Consider the following 17,921-nt stretch of genomic DNA (forward strand, 5'->3'; position numbering starts at 1 on the left):
ACTTGTTGTCGCGCGATTGTACAACTGAGTGGCTTGCTGGGCCATTTCAGAAGGCAGTTAAGAATCAACCTTATTGCTGTGGGTCTGGAGTCACATATAGGCCAGACCAGGTAAGGATGGCAGGTTTCCTTCCCTAAAGGACATTAGTGAACCAGATGGGATTTTACGACAATCCGGTAGTTTCATGGCCACCATTACTGATACTAGTTTTTATTTATTCCGGATTTTATTTAATTAATTGAATTTAAATTCCCCAGCTGCCGTGGTGGGATTTGAACTCGTGCTCCGGCTTGTTAGTCCAGGCCTCCTGGATTACTAGTCCAGTAACATGACTACTATGTTACTGTTCCCGGAAACGCTGTATCCGTAGTGTGTGGGAGGGAAAAGTGTTCAGCGGCTAATTTTCTAATATAGTAAGGTTAGTGAGGTCAAGGGCATGGCGAAAGGGATGTGCCGTGACAAAATGCAAGGATTTACTTGTGATTTTATTTTTTAAAAAGTTATTTCAATTTTATTGTTTTTCCATACTTTAAGTATCATAGTCGACCTCTGCAATTCTTCATCTCTGTCGTGGGTTGAAAGTGCCATTAGTAATGTCCCGAAGGCAGATCTTTTAATTGTTTGCCCTACATTACGAAGGATACAAACTTCAAGAAGGTTGGAAAATTTAAAAAGAATAATTGTTCAGAAGTGATCAGACTCCTCATTAGGAAATATTGCATGTGCTTCTTATTCAGTGCATTTCTCTTCTATGTATCTAACTTTTAAAAATTGTTGGAGCTTGATTTGGATGGCTGCAAAACAGGCTTTAATCTATTTTTTTAAATTTGATCATCAATTTTTCTTTAATTTAGTATTGGGATTGAATGCTTCAGTTGTATAGAGCTTTGGTCAGACCCTATCTGGAGTACAGCTTTCAGTTTTGGGCACTGACTGCAGGAAAGATATATTAGCCTTGGCGAAGGTACAGTGCAGATTCACTAGAATTATACCGGGGCTTAAAGAATTGAATTATGAAGACAGGTTGCAAAAACTTGGCTTGTATTCTCTTGAGTTAAGGAGGTTGGGGGTATGGTCTAATTGAGGTGTTTAAAATGATAGTCTCTGATGGGGGAATCCAAAACAAGGGGGCATAACCTTACAATTAGAGCTAGGCCATATAGGAGTGAAATCAGAAAGCACTTTTTCCACACTGTGTAGTGGAAACCTGGAACACACTTCCTCCAAAAGGCTGTGGATGCTGGGTCAATTGAAATGATCAATACTGCGATTGATAGATTCTTGTTGGGTAAGGATATCAAGGGATATGAAGTTGAGGTACAGATCAGCCGTGATTGAATCAGACATGAGGGGCGAACTGGCCAACTCTGCTTCTTATGTAATGGGTGACTGGGGACAGATTAGAAAACAATGAATTATATATCTACAATCTTTGATTTTCACATCCACATTAATGGTACTTTTGAAGCATGTGGATTGCAAGCCAACCACAAGGAGAGTAAATGTGATTCAAGATAGATTTCAAATACTTTTCTTAAAAGAAAAATTACATCCACGTTGAATGGCACTTGATTGATCTGATTCTTAACTTTTTTTATTTGATGACTTCTTGACTGCCATGCTCTGCTTAACTTTAAAATGTGTACTTAAATTATAGAAGGGAATGAAACTAAAGAAAAGCTATTTAAATACATTGCATTGCTCTTGTCATTTATGTTTTACTAAAGAACTAAATACAATACTACGGAAGCAAACTGGCTGTGAGAAAATCCAAACTGCTCAAACATATCAAGGTGGCTAAAATCCTAGTAGAAACATGTCCAGGATTACAATAGGATTCTTCTTGCTAGTGCTTTAGGCATCGACTGAATTTCAAACTCGTACTGTTAAATTTATAGAACTGACTTTTTGGGAGATAAGCGTTTTCCTTCATTTTTATGTATCAATTTCAATATGGTACATCTGTGCTTTATTACAAGCTGCAACAATATTTTATATGGCAGACTCTATTGCACATTTCTGTGAGTTGATTGGATAAAACATTACTGAGTGGAGATTAATGCAATTTTATCTGACTGCATGCTGCACAATTTTAAATACTGTCTCGTGACATTTTAAACAGAATTGCAGAAATATTGGCACTCAAAATCAGCTGACTTGAGTTAAATTTTAAGGTAGTGATTCTATTGCAAACTGAACTGTAGATAAATGCACGTTTCTTGTCCTATTTTGTTCATCATGATTTGCTGGTATTTAAGAAAGGAAAAACCTTTGCACATATCTCTCTTACACTATCCTTCCTGTGTTGCTATTCTCCAGCATCTATTTTCATTACCTTACATTGGGGAGATGAGAGAGGAGAATGCAAAGTCTTTTGTAAATTCCAATTGATACCTAGAGGTGATGTACCAAAGTCTGCATTGATTTTGTTCCTAGCAAAGTCATTATTTTAGATATTGCATAAATTGTCAGCTTTACTTTTTATTTTATTCTATTCATTTTTATAACTCCTTTTGAGGTTGAAAGCCAGGTGTTTTTTCTTAAAGCTACAGCCTGTCTCTATCTTGAGTAGGCTACTGAATTTTGATGCGCAACTGTGTGGAATATAGAAAATATTTTGCAATTTTTTTTTAGAAATGGTTGAATGATGGGGAATGGAAACACTTTTTTGTATTCTTCACATAATAAATGTATTGAGCCGCCTCAAGTCACAAATATGCTACTCCCAACGATGTGCCTTTGCCCCAGAAAAGCATTCTCCACTGTATCAGCATTACATTTCTGTTTCCCACACCAATAGTCTTTGGTCCATCTGAGTGGGCCCCAGTGAGTGCTTTGGACAGTATTGTGATTTAGGCTTGCTAGAAATTACTTTGAGGCCGATCAAGTTCATTTGAGTCTTTCATCTCATTAGTCTAGGCTTGAATTGAGCCAAGCTTCCAGAATCAAAGAAAATGTTGGAATCCATTACAACCACCTAGATCGTTTTACATTTATTTGTTAGATGATGCAAATCTGTGTGTCCAGGGCCCAGTAGTCTCCCTCCATTTATCTTGCATTTTCATGATTTTACCCAAGTAAAAAATCTCAAGTCTCTTCCTCTTTTCTAAAATCATTAAAATCTTCAAGGAGATGTTGCACATCAGATATTTGGGGAATATTGCATAGGCAAAATTCTATGTATGTCCATCATGTCTGATCACCTCCAACCAACAACAACTTGCATTTATGTAATGTCTTTAATGTAGTAATACATCACAAGGCACTTTTGAGATTTGACTCTTCTATTAAAATAGCTGTCTAAAATCGTTGCATTGGGTTACTTCAAGCCAGTGTCTCTGATTATATCATCACTACTCTGTTTAAGCAGAAGTCTCAAATGCGTAGAATGATTTTTCTCCAAAACCAAAATTCTAATTATGAAAAATTTCTGAGACATCAGCTTGCTTATAAATTAAACATTGATACGGATGACGAAATGCTGGACTTAGAATGTATAGATAGGCAACATTCTAGTCAACCTGGCTCAGGAATTCATTTGAGTAGTTTGTGGTTTGGCCTTGTTACTTCTGTACATCCACATGCACATACAGCAGAGTTCAGAGCATGGCCCCTTGAATTCATATTTCTCATAGCAATAAACCATGTGCACACCTCCAACTTTCACCTTGTATAACTTTACAGCCATTAGACTTAACTTGTATGGCAAGTAACTTGAAAATACTTTTCCAGAGTTGACCTATAATGTGGCAAAATGGGGGTCTCTATCACACCTGAAGTAAATCATTTTGTTCGTACAAGGTGCTCAAACTAGTTAGCAGTCAGGCTGCAGGCTGACAAGTTGCTACGAATGAAGCAGCCAGTCTGGGTCTTTCAGTCAAGGGAAATATAACATATGGATTGTGACACATAAGCTCTTGGATATGTGTTGCTGGACATGTGGCAATTTGATTTACATGAATCTAGTACTGAGAAAAATCCTTCCAAACATTGTTCCAATTTGATGCAAGATAAATCTTGTTTTGGTGCAGACATAGTCATGAGATATTTCTGCTTATTGTAATCATAGAAGGACTTCAGCTTGGAAAATTCTGGTTTTAAAAATATCAGATGCTCAATAATGGGCAAATGGGGATCTGCAAGCAGATAAATATAGGAACTTTTTAGGCTGGAAAGGGGTTACAAGCGATTAATTTCAGAGTTGGTCATGAGAGCCCTGTTGGTAATGTATATTAACAACTTGAGCAACAGTATCTTAATCAAAATCTGAAGGTTTACAGATTAATAAAGTAATTAATAAGGTAAAACAAATAATGATTCAACCAAAATGTGGCAGATATAATTCAAAGTGGATAACTGAAATAATTAGTAGGTGACCAAGGAGCCAAAAGAGGAAATATGTGTTAAATGGAACAGTGGTACAGCATGCTGATCAGGAAATAAATTTAGCAGATTTGATAATGGATAATTTCTATGAACTAGTTAGCACAGTCTGCAGTAAAAAAAAGAGAAATGTGATACTAGTTTGCATTCGTAAAGGATAAGTACAAATCACGTGAGATTGTATTGTTCCTGTATGAAGCCCAACTAGAGCAAGCACTGAAGGTGGGCAGAACCCTTTTACACACACAGTAAGAGAGTTGTTGATTAAGTTACCAGGGAGAGCCATTGGAGCAGATGTTATAAATAACTTCAGGAAAATTGCATACATTTCCGTAGAGAGAAGGGATTGAGGGAAAGGAGAATTTCATAGAAACAGAAGTAGACCATTCAGGCCCTCAAACCTTTCTGCCATTCAATTAGATCATGGCTGATCTGTATCTTAACACCATTTACCCACCTTGGTTCCATATCCCTTAATACCCTTACCTAAGAAAGATCTATCAATCTCAGTTTTGAAATTTTCAAGTGACCCAGCCTCAACAGCTTTAGGGCGGGGAGAAAGGGAGTTCCAGATTTCCACTACCCTTTGTAAAGGTAAAGAGTCCTGCGTTGGCCTGGATTTGAACCCAGGCCCTACCATGTGGCGGGCAAGAAGGCACGCACTAGTTGAATATGTGCGGCTGATCCATGAAAAAGGAATGAGCTTATCAGCCAAAGTGGTCTTTTCCAGTCTGAAAAACTACAAGAGTTGTAATTGATGCTTTTAAAATGAAATTAATAGATGAAGTGGATGTTAACAATGCATAGTAATTGTGGATGAAGTGCCTTTGTTTTCATGTGGAAGTAAATGTGTTCCTTTTTTCCTCCCTTGAGCAATGTGCCAATTACACTTAAGGGGGCAACCACCATGTTCTCACCCCTTTATCAATGCTGCTCTGACGTGATTATTGATTGGTATTTGAGGCACAGCCAGCGGATGACAGTCCCCTCCCCATGATGTCTGATAGGACATGTCACTTTGAGAAGCCAACAGCATTGGAAATTTAGTCAAGTCTGTGTTTCACTAGTCCATTAGTACAGTGAAACTTGTAAGTTACAGACACCAACGGTGTCCAAGAAGACCAACGGAATGTTGGCTTTTATTGCTAGGGGGATAGAATATAAAAACAGGGAGGTATTGCTGCAGTTATATAAGGTATTGGTGAGACCGCACCTGGAATACTGCATACAGTTTTGGTGTCCATACTTAAGAAAAGACATACTTGCTCTTGAGGCAGTACAAAGAAGGTTCACTCGGCTAATCCCAGGGATGAGGGGGCAGACATATGAGGAGAGGTTGAGTAGATTGGGGCTCTACTCTTTGGAGTTCAGAAGAATGAGAGGCGATCTTATTGAAACATATAAGATTGTGAAGGGGCTTGATCGGGTGGATGCGGTAAGGATGTTCCCAAGGATGGGTGAAACTAGAACTAGGGGGCATAATCTTAGAATAAGGGGCTGCTCTTTCAAAACTGAGATGAGGAGAAACTTCTTCACTCAGAGGGTGGTAGGTCTGTGGAATTTGCTGCCCCAGGAAGCTGTGGAAGCTACATCATTGAATAAATTTAAAACAGAAATAGACAGTTTCCTAGAAGTAAAGGGAATTAGGGGTTACGGGGAGCGGGCAGGAAATTGGACATTAATTTAGATTTGAGGTTAGGATCAGATCAGCCATGATCTTATTGAATGGCGGAGCAGGCTTGAGGGGCCGATTGACCTACTCCTGCTCCTATTTCTTATGTTCTTATGTACCTTAGGGACCGGCAGACGCTGTCTTTTTTTGCAGGTGTCCTTATTTTCAAAATGGTCATTGTATGTACTGTAAATTTTTCGGTAGAATTAGTTTTTTTTTACCCAGCATCCATTGTGGCAGAGAAACCACTCTATCCCCGGGACAGAGCCGAGCGAGCATTCAATCCCAGAGAAACCGCTCTATCCCCGGGACAGAGCCGAGCGAGCATTCAAACCCAGAGAGACCACTCTATCCCCGGGACAGAGCCATGCGAGCATTCAATCCGAGAAACCACTCTATCCCCGGTACAGAGCCATGCGAGCATTCAATCCCAGAGAAACCGCTCTACCCCCGGGTCACAGCCATGCGAGCATTCAATCCCAGAGAGACCACTCTATCCCCGGGACAGAGCCATGCGAGCATTCAAACCCAGAGAAACCGCTCTACCCCCGGGTCACAGCCATGCGAGCATTCAATCCCAGAGAGACCACTCTATCCCCGGGACAGAGCCGAGCGAGCATTCAAACCCAGAGAGACCACTCTATCCCCGGGACAGAGCCATGCGAGCATTCAATCCGAGAAACCACTCTATCCCCGGTACAGAGCCATGCGAGCATTCAATCCCAGAGAAACCGCTCTACCCCCGGGTCACAGCCATGCGAGCATTCAATCCCAGAGAGACCACTCTATCCCCGGGACAGAGCCATGCGAGCATTCAAACCCAGAGAAACCGCTCTACCCCCGGGTCACAGCCATGCGAGCATTCAATCCCAGAGAGACCACTCTATCCCCGGGACAGAGCCGAGCGAGCATTCAATCCCAGAGAGACCACTCTATCCCCGGGACAGAGCCGAGCGAGCATTCAAACCCAGAGAGACCACTCTATCCCCGGGACAGAGCCATGCGAGCATTCAAACCCAGAGAAACCACTCTATCCCCGGGACAGAGCCATGCGAGCATTCAAACCCAGAGAGACCACTCTATCCCCGGGACAGAGCCGAGCGAGCATTCAAACCCAGAGAGACCACTCTATCCCCGGGACAGAGCCATGCGAGCATTCAAACCCAGAGAAACCACTCTATCCCCGGGACAGAGCCATGCGAGCATTCAAACCCAGAGAAACCGCCCTATCCCCGGGACACAGCCATGCGAGCATTCAATCCCGGAGAAACCACTCTATCCCTGGGACAGAGCCATGCGAGCATTCAATCCCGGAGACAGAGTGGTTTCTCTGCTGCTATGCATGCTGAGTAAAGAGTTTCCCTATTCCACAAAAGCCATTTCTTTCACAAAACTCACTACTACCTCATGCTGACCAGCATACACTGACCTCCCGAGAATTTGGAGGCAGAAAGGAAGCAAGCTGTAAGAGGAAGTGCCAGTGATTCTGACTCAGTGAAAGTTCCAGATACAGCTGCTTTGCAACAGGCTGTATTCCATGTTTTAAATTGTAAGAGGGCTTGGTGCATTGAATGCTGTCCGTAGTTCGGAATTTGCGATTGTCTGTGGTTTCAGAGTGCCTCTTGTATGGTAAAATATACAAGTTATTTGGTGTCTCAATAAGTGTCTTTTTTTGCAGGTGTCTATTTATATAGATTTCACTATAATACCTAACCTGTTCATGCTGACTTCTATTCATTTTTACCACTTCCCTTCACATATTTGATGGATTTTAGTGTATGTTTTTCTCTTCCCATTTGCCAGTTCTCATAGCAGATTGGTGGCTAAAATTTAAATATTGACTATTTTGAGAATAACTGGTTGATGTAGTTACTCGAGTTGGATTTGGGCACATACTTTTGTAGTTTCTGCTGTAAACCAGAGGCAGTAACCCAAGCCATAATGTTCCACTCATTTTGTGGGAATATTTTAATTCCTTTAAACTTGTATTGGTTGAGTCTTTCCTTTAGATCTGAGGCAAACGATGGATAAAGGTGTTGTGGTTTTATGTACAATCCATTTTTTGTTGCATTAATGTAATATTACTGTTATTTGTAAAGGTCTTATCCAGGTTATTGATGTGATTATACCATTGAACTTCTTTCAGAAATGGTGTTGTTGACTTTGTATCAGAGGAGGATGAGCAACTTTCTCCGAAAGCAAATGGGTCTTCCCTGGGCTGCAGTGGCTCGTCTCATTTTAACACCGATTTGGGGGACTCTACTGCTATGAAGCTACAAAAACTGACGGAAATATTTCCAAATAAAACCAATGCTGAACTAATGCAGGTCAGTAGAATGTGTACAGCATGTGTGATTTTAGATCAGTTAATGAAATTTGAAACTTGGCACTGGCTGAATAGCTGGAGGTGCCTCATGTTAAAGGAGGGCACCATTTTTCATAAGAACATAAGAACATAAGAAATTGGAGCAGGAGTAGGCCAATCGGCCCCTCGAGCCTGCTCCGCCATTCAATAAGATCATGGCTGATCTGATCCCAACCACAAATCTAAAGAACACAAGAAGTCGGAGCAGGACCCGGCCACACAGCCCCTGGGCCCTCTCCGCCACCCACAGGGCATTGACCGATCCGAACTCAGCTTCATGTCCAATTTCCTGCCCGCTCCCCATAACCCCTAATTCCCTTTACTTCAAGGAAACTGTCGATTTCTGTTTTAAATTTATCTAATGATGTAGCTTCCACAGCTTCCTGGGGCAGCAAATTCCACAGACCTACCACCCTCTGAGTGAAGAAGTTTCTCCTCATCTCAGTTTTGAAAGAGCAGCCCCTTATTCTAAGATTATGCCCCCTAGTTCTAGTTTCACCCATCTTTGGGAACATCCTTACTGCATCCACCCGATCAAGACCCTTCACAATCTTATATGTTTCAATAAGATCGCCTCTCATTCTTCTGAACTCCAATGAGTATAGTCCCAATCTACTCAACCTCTCCTCATATGTCCGCCCCCTCATCCCCGGGATTAACCGAGTGAACCTTCTTTGTACTGCCTCGAGAGCAAGTATGTCTTTTCTTAAGTATGGAGACCAAAACTGTATGCAGTATTCCAGGTGCGGTCTCACCAATACCTTATATAACTGCAGCAATACCTCCTTGTTTTTATATTCTATCCCCCTAGCAATAAAAGCCAACATTCCGTTGGCTTTCTTGATCACCTGCTGCACCTGCATACCAACTTTTTGATTTTCTTGCACTAGGACCCCCAGATCCCTTTGTACTGCAGTACTTTCCAGTCTCTCGCCATTAAGAAAATAACTTGCTCTCTGATTTTTCCTGCCAAAGTGCATAACCTCACATTTTCCAATATTATATTGCATCTGCCAAATCTCTGCCCACTCACCCAGCCTGTCTATATCCCCTTGCAGGTTTTTTATGTCCTCCTCACTCTCTACTTTCCCTCCCATCTTTGTATCATCTGCAAATTTTGATATGTTGCACTCGGTCCCCTCCTCCAAATCGTTAATATAGATTGTAAAGAGTTGGGGACCCAGCACCGACCCCTGTGGAACACCACTGGTTACTGGTTGCCAGTCCGAAAATGAACCATTTATCCCAACTCTCTGCTTCCTGTTCGATAACCAATCCTCCACCCATGCCAGAATATTACCCCCAATCCCGTGATTTTTTATCTTAAGTAATAATCTTTTATGTGGCACCTTGTCGAATGCCTTCTGGAAGTCTAAATACACTATGTCCACTGGTTCCCCTTTATCCACCCTATACGTTATATCCTCGAAGAACTCAAGCAAATTTGTCAGACATGACTTCCCCTTCATAAAGCCATGCTGACTTTGTCCTATTAAATTATGCTTATCTAAATGTTCCGTTACTGTCTCCTTAATAATAGACTCCAAAATTTTACCCACCACAGATGTTAAGCTAACTGGCCTATAATTTCCAGCCTTCTGCCTACTACCCTTTTTAAATAACGGTGTTACATTAGCAGTTTTCCAATCTGCCGGGACCTCTCCTGAGTCCAGGGAATTTTGGAAAACTATCACCAAAGCATCCACAATCCCTACTGCCACTTCCCTCAAGACCCTAGGATGGAAGCCATCAGGTCCAGGGGATTTATCCGCCTTGAGTCCCATTATTTTACTGAGTACCATCTCCTGAGTGATTTTAATCGTATTTAGCTCCTCCCCCCCCGAGAGTCCCCTGTTTGTCCAGTGTTGGGATATTCTTAGTGTCCTCTACTGTAAAGACTGAAACAAAATATTTGTTCAGCATTTTTGCCATCTCCATGTTTCCCACCATTAATTTCCTGGTCTCATCCTCTAAGGGACCTATGTTTGCCTTAGCCACCCTTTTTCTTTTTATATAACTATAGAAACTCTTGCTATCTGTTTTTATATTTTTTGCTAATTTCTTTTCATAATCTAACTTCCCTTTCTTAATCAATCCTTGGTTTGTGCTGATTTCACCCAGGGCGGTTTTTTGGGCACTTAGGTTGGCCTCTATGTCCTGAACAACGGAGGAAGGGGGGAGAAAAAAATAACCATGCATTCCTGTTTTTGTTATCCAATGACCCTTTGTTTAAAAAGTGCAGTAAGAACATGGTCTAGCTCTCTTGTGATGCATCTGTAGAGTAGCCGTCTAGGTGAGGTGTGAGACAGATGCACTTCCACTTGAAGTTCAGTACAAGTCACCGTTTCCAGGAAAGAAGGGGAGGAAACTGGAGAAGAAAAATAATTGGAAGTTTTTACTTTCACAGGCTGAGTATTTGGGTAAAAATTTAATATCAGCTGTTTGCCAAGGTCCATTTTCAGGTTCGGCGTCGCAGTACAACATTAAGAAACCTCACTAGCACCATTGAGTGAGGTGTGTTTCTCCCTAATGCTCAGTGCCTTTCTTTCATTCTGATAACTGGAGGGTGGCCACTGTTAAAGAAATGAAGAAAGGGTTGAACTTTGTAACTATAGATCAGTCAAGCTGACATCAGCAGTAGGTTCTATAGGCAATAATATGGGATAAAATTAAGAATTGCTGAGACATCAGCAGCCAGCATAGATTTGTAAAACTCAAGTCGTGCCTAACAGATTTAATTGAGGAAGTAACAACATGTTTTGACAAAGGAAATGTATCAACCAGCCTCCATATCTAAGTTGATATCAATAAGAGTGCCATGATGCTGTCTGATTGCCGTAAAAGCCCAACTGTGGTTCACTGTCAGTCATGGAAGGAAACCTGCTGTCCTTCCCCAGTCTGGTTTATATGTGATTCCGGTCCCACATCAACGTGGTTGAATATTAGCTACCCTCTGTGGTGGCCCAGCAAGCCAGTCAGTTGTATCAAAACCACCACCATCTCGTTTCAACTAGGCATGAACACATCCTGAGAATGGAAAAAATGTTAGCAAATTGGGGGTTGGTAGATTGTGACAAGGGCATAGATATGCTAACTGGAGAAGTGGATCGGTGGTGGATGCAGTTCAATGTGGAGAAATGTGAAGTAATGCATTTTGAAGTCAGATTATGGAAAGGAAGTACACTTTAAGTGGTAAGATTTTGAAGGGAATAGAAGAGCAGAGGGATCATGGTGCGCAGGTAGTTTGAGCATTAAAGGCACCACTGAAAGTGCACAAGGTTATAAGGGTAAACTGAATCCTTGGATTTTTGTATCTTGAGGCATACATACAAAAGCAGACTTATACAAGACTTTATTTAGGCTGCTGTTTGATTCTTGTGTACAGTTTTGTGCACCCTGTTATAAGAAGGATCTAAAAGCAATGGAAGATTATTGGAGCGTTACCAGAAATGAGTGTAACATTGAGTTGTATGGGAAAGAAATTGCTTCATAAGTATAGCCTGCATGACTAACGTGAATATATCTAGATGTGAATAAGGGATTATTTATCATGGGCATGTGAAGACCAAGTTCTATTTAATCTTCTGTCTTGTCACATTTCACAAAAATAGCTGGTGGTGAAACAGCAGCAGTTGGTGGCAAATTCTTGAGGGTATGGTAATGTTAGATCATTGTACTTCTAAACAACATGCCAGCTGAGAGTAAATGCTAAGCTTTCAGTACTTTTTGCTGTAGTTAATGGAAATTAAGTGAGGTAATATAATACACTGTTGCTTCTTTTGACTTTTCTATTAATTTGTGTATTTTTCCTCATTTTCTAGCCAACTGCCTCCCCTCTCCACTTGTGAAGGCATTGACTCATTCTGGTGTGGTTCCCCTGCCAGCGACGCCCACATCCCCTGAATGAATTTTTTTTAAAATGGCACTATTCGTGTGTGAGCATTTATGGCAAATGTTAGCAGGTTGTTCAACTGTGGAGAATACCACAGCCAAACCCAATTCTATACTCGCCCAACATTGGCTTGTGCTCTTCCAGCAGGATCTCTCTAGATCAGGAGCAGGAACCAGGGTTGAGGCCAATTCTGTTTCACCTGGTCCTGCCCAGCAGAGGTCTAACTCAGCATAGACCAAGGATCAAAATTAGGACCTGCCGAGCATGAACGGCTCAGCTACTCACTGAATAAACCCACTGAACCATGGGGATGTACGGAGCTCTGTATACATCTAATATGTTCAAAATGAAATTAAATTCTGAATGGATTCACTGGCATTTGCTTTGAAAAGCTATTTTTCTTTTTCTACCATTCTCTTGCTTTCCTTCTCCCACCCCCACCCTCTGCTAGGTGATTGAATCAACAAGTACACTGGATGGAGCTGTTGCTTCAGGATTAATCTTGTTTGGAGAAGAAGGTAAGACCACTTTCTGCATATTTTTTTTTAATGGGTTAAGTCTTAATGAAAGTGCCAATTCATTTAAAGTGTTCAACCACGTAAGCATCTTGAGGAATTTGACTCCAGTTTATTCCATAAAACATATCTTTGGTACATTTAATCCTATTTAAGCTTTTTACTGTGACAAAATTCTGACCAGTACCCATTTGGAAAGACCTACATCGCATTTACCACACTAATTGATGGCTTTTCCATAAAGCACAAAGATTCCCCAAATCTCTTGAGTAGCTTGTAACTGATCAATTGTGAAAGTATGTCCTTGTATTCTACAGTCCTGATAATGGTTGACTTTTTTTAAAAAAAACTTGAAGGATAAATAGCCATTCCATTTTGTTATATTCTTCTGATTAGTTCAGCCTCCACATATAAAAATTGGTTTGTCATTGGGGGAAGTCCATTTGTCAAATGGACCCCTCCTAATGCAACAGTAGAAGAATTGTCAAGATCAGGATAAACATGGAGCCACTTTGAGAGGTAGCAACCACTGATTAGCATTTGAAAACCTTTGCTGACAGCAGGCCAAAAAGCTAAACACCAAATGTTGAAGCCTAGTGATTTTCTGAAATCCTTATACGAAAGTGCGCCTCCTTTGTCAACAACTGTGAGCCATTCTCCAGGCTGCACCAACAAGAAGATATGTGGCTAGTTACTCAAGACTGAAGTCTGGGATAGATTGAAAGTTTCTCGTACTTTTGTGGATAGTAAGGTGACAGGAATAAAACCAAGCTTTTCAAGGCCTCACCAATTCTGATTCGTAGCACTGGCAAGCAGTAATTTAAGCCTTATTGTCCATGAAGTCCTTAGTTAGTGACTTCTCAGATTGGCCCCAGAAGAAATACTCTCAACTTGAGAACGTTTCCTCAGATATAATGAGCACAAGTCTCCCTTATCTCTATACCAATGTATCCCTAAAAATACACAGCCACAGACTAGAATAGATGGATGGTATACCCCAACCAGGACCCTTGGTAACGCAGCATTTGAATATGTAAGTGGTAAAATATCAGTGTTATACCAACCTGCCCCTCGAGCCTTTTTTCACTTGGTCTGGTGTAGCTTGAAGGTGCGTGTGTGTTAGTCACATTGCTTTTGTGACTATAATTTGGTGCCTTGGGAGCTGCTTTAGATTGTGTGTATTTTCACATTTCTGTTATGACTGCTTAACTTGCTGGTGCTCAATAATGATCAAAACTAATCCAGCAATGATTAAAAGTGAAGTAGCACTTCTCTTTGTGGCTAACATATAACAATCACAACAATGTGGTAACTACAGCTAAAAGCTGTAAGTACAAGTGTATTTTGTGTTAAACTTTAGAGGAAGGAAGGTTGGGAGAAATGTGGATTATGATATTTAACTACAGCAGTTGAGGAGGGAGCAGTGTGGTGGAAGAAAAACTGATTAGATTTCCTCCAACACTATGAATAAGTTATGATGTGGAGATGCCGGTGATGGACTGGGGTTGACAATTGTAAACAATTTTACAACACCAAGTTATAGTCCAGCAATTTTATTTTAAATTCACAAGCTTTCGGAGATTTTCTCCTTCCTCAGGCAAATGTTTCAAGAGCTCCTTGAAGCCTACGCATTTATACATATAGAACAATACATGGTATTGTTCTACATGTATTGTTCTATATGTATAAATGCGTAGGCTTCAAGGAGCTCTTGAAACATTTGCCTGAGGAAGGAGAAAATCTCCGAAAGCTTGTGAATTTAAAATAAAATTGCTGGACTATAACTTGGTGTTGTAAAATTGTTTACAATTATGAATAAGTTGTTCACTCCTTTTTGAAAGTGGCAATTAAATTCCAGTTTGCATGTGATTCAAGGTACACTACATCACACGATTTTTGTCTTCATACAAATGGATAAGTAGCGCTTCACAGGTTTGGTCTTGCTTTTTGGCTAGATGGTGTGTTGGGACTTGTGACAAAGCAACTTTAGGTTTTTAGTGGGTAGTGTATAGTTCCCTTCTCGGCCTTTAATGCAATGTAAAAATGTACGCTATTATGCTGTGCGCAAACCAAATGCAGTTTGTACAATACCTTTTATACAGTTGACTTACCTGTGAAATGCTAAACTGATCTTTTACTGTGACAATAACAGCTTAGTTTATAGTCATCTATGCAAATTGGCAAATATAATGAACTATAGAGTATCAAACCCACAAAAATTGTCCTTTTTAAATAAACTTGATTTGTATATTCACTTCAATGTGGTGACCGTTGAAACTGAAATTCTTTTTTTTTCTTACCCTAGAAAATCCAGTTCACTTTCCAAACTACAAGAAATGAATTATTAGTGTACATATGATTAATGCCTACATAGCTTATTGCCTCTTAGGATATTAAAGAACTTGTATTGAAGGATCTTTAGTTAATGTGAGCTTTATTGGTTGAATATTGAACAATACATATTTTTTACAGGAGTGCCTTTTTCTATTTGGACTTGCAGAGTACTTGCAAAGATTTTTTTTTTAAAAAAGGGACATGAATTTGAACTCCCTCTACAGAAATATAGTTTGGGATATATAACAATAACTAAAATCTTAGTCCAGATTGTTCTTTTCTATATTCAGAGTTGTTTGGGGTAGCTTGACATAACTTGCCATCTTTTAAGTTTAAAAAAACAACTATGTTGATCTACTTGTATGTTCCATTGACGTTGTAGTCTGCTGTAGGCATGAACATACACAGTTCTAACTTGTCCACCTTAAACAATGAGCTTTTAAGTGAGAGCATATGTGCCAAATGACAGATGTTCGCTTTCAGCTACAATACAAATGCATTATACTTCTGTAAAGTTCATTTAAAGAGTTAAATGGCCTTTATAGAACTTTATATTTCTACTGTACCTGGAAGAATATACATCTTTCACCTGGCACACTTGTGTGCATTTAAATTGAGACTTGCTATAAATGCACTGCAAGTCATTTTCTGTTATACCTGATTGTAGCAATCCTGAAATGTAAACAAGCTATGGTGTGCATCACCAAAACGGGGGGTTTAGCTCATGGTTCCAGCAACATAAATCCAAAGCGGCTGAGAGTTAGACCTTTTTTTGGATGGTGTGTGTCTGAATTACTGAATTACTCCATACAGGCTAGAGAAGCCTTTATCGTAGGGGGAAGGGCCCACCACCAGTTTCTTAGGGCAACTAGGGATGGGCAATAAATGTTGACCTTGTCCACATCCTGAAAAATTATTTTTTAAAGTAGCAAATCCCAGGAAAATGTAACTGATTTCAAAATAACTACATATGCAGTTTTATTGTGGAACTGGGTACAGGAGAAACTATTCCACAATATAAATAGGTCAGTTTGTACAGCCAAATGAACTGTACCCTGTATTGCAGTACTGCTTCTGTAAACAGGTCAGCAATATAAATGTGACAATTAAAAAAAACTCATCTCAGAACAAATTACAGAATCTGATTTGTGCTATATTGAGCACAACAGTTTTTCACATCCAATTTGCAAAGCTTTTATTATGCCCACTGCAATAGTCTGCAGGCTGAACAGTGCTTATTCTCATTACATTTTTGGTAAGCTATAAATTGTGTAATTCTTCATAATTCACACTGATAATTTGGAGACGATTTAACTGTAGCTGCTGTTGATGAATTCATCCTGGATAGCCATTGCTATGAGAATCCATTTGGTATAAGCTGCATGACCAGAGTTTTCCAAGTGCTGTTGTCCCATCCTTGCTTTTCTGAAAGGAACATTTCAGTATAGTGTCCATTTAATATAGATCTGATTCAAGCAAACTGTTTTTGCCAGAGGTTAAACTCATGGGTGTACAAAACTATTGAGGCGTTCAAATCAGCAGGTAACAGAAAAAGCTTATCTACGAGCTCTGTAAATGTAATCTATGCAGTTTAAGTAGAAACCTTTGCAATATGATTTAATGAAAATAGTGGATTATGAAGGATAGATGTTTGGATGAGACCCAAGGTAAAGCGAGTCTATTGACTCTCCCAGTTTTGGCATGGGAATCATTATTATTGCTTCTAGCTTTATTGAATGAACTTGCAGATAATTACAATGAGTATTCTATGAGTAAACTTCAGTTCATTTAAAATTGGATTGGACAATATATCTTGGTAGCCCAGGAAATAAACTGAAGACTGTTCTGCTGCATAAGCAATGCTACCAGTTCTATATCGAATCCCTAGTTAATTTGGTATTAATCTAAATTCAAGTTTAAAACCAGATTTCCTCTGTAGGATGACTGGTGGTATATTTTGTTTGTATTTGCCATTCTGCAAGGACTGTTAAGGTTCTGAAGATAAAACATGAAGTTTGTGAAATAAAATGATGGCTCAGGATTCTTGGAATTGTTAATTATCTAGTAGCTATATGTTTATAAGCTTTCATTTTCCCAAGGAAACTAAAGAGAAAGGCACACCTTCAGTCTTTTTTTTCCCCCCAGTTAAGCATTAGTCTTTTCATTAGAAGCTTCTGGTCAGAGCAGTCTACTCGTTCATTGTTTGGATTGTTGGGCTGCCATAACCTCTCTCTTTTCACACCCCCACCCCCACCGAGTTAAGAATTGAGTTAAAGACGTCAATTATTAAGCACTCCTAGTTCCTGAGTAAAGCATATCCCGACCCCTTCATATTTTCATTGCTTCAATGGGAAAGTCACCAGCATCAGGCCTTGTACAGGAACTGAGAATCCCAATTAATTTGCCTGTAATTCGTTATCTTCCAGATGCCTTCTTTTGGGCAAGCAGTTCAGGATAAAACACACATTTTTACTTTCTGTGCATTTTTAATTTGGGCTCCCGATTGTGTTTACTGCTTTTAAATCCCATGATTTATATTGGATCTGTTTGTCACCACTTTTTTGTAAAATGTTTGGAAGAGCTGAAATAATAAGTCCATTCTTTGAGACTGCCAATTTCAGGAGGTTTTATGATGTGGGTTAGTGCCCCTAGGAACTCAATTAAGATTGCCTAAACTGACTTCAAACTAATAGGGTGAGATTACTGGTAATGATTTGAGTTTCTGGCTTCCTAATCAATGTCCAGGATTTAAAAGGGTGC

At 39.9% G+C, this 17,921-nt stretch overlaps 1 protein-coding gene across 6 annotated transcripts in view; it reads left to right on the forward strand.

Annotated features, from left to right (window-relative positions):
• The window catches only part of LOC137330132 (SWI/SNF-related matrix-associated actin-dependent regulator of chromatin subfamily A containing DEAD/H box 1-like), a 95,232-nt gene that overhangs the window by 22,999 nt on the left and 54,312 nt on the right, over positions 1–17,921 (forward strand). For all 6 annotated transcript variants that reach the window (XR_010965015.1, XR_010965011.1, XM_067994472.1 and 3 more), the window contains exons 3-4: positions 8,202–8,382; positions 12,764–12,830. Coding sequence is in view for 4 of the 6 variants with exons in the window: in XM_067994472.1 (XP_067850573.1) it covers positions 8,202–8,382; positions 12,764–12,830 (248 nt within the window). In the remaining 2 variants the exon portion in view is untranslated. The remainder of the gene's footprint in view (positions 1–8,201; positions 8,383–12,763; positions 12,831–17,921) is intronic.

This window comes from Heptranchias perlo, chromosome 1, assembly GCF_035084215.1.
Source record: "Heptranchias perlo isolate sHepPer1 chromosome 1, sHepPer1.hap1, whole genome shotgun sequence".
Classification (NCBI taxonomy): Eukaryota; Metazoa; Chordata; class Chondrichthyes; order Hexanchiformes; family Hexanchidae; genus Heptranchias; species Heptranchias perlo.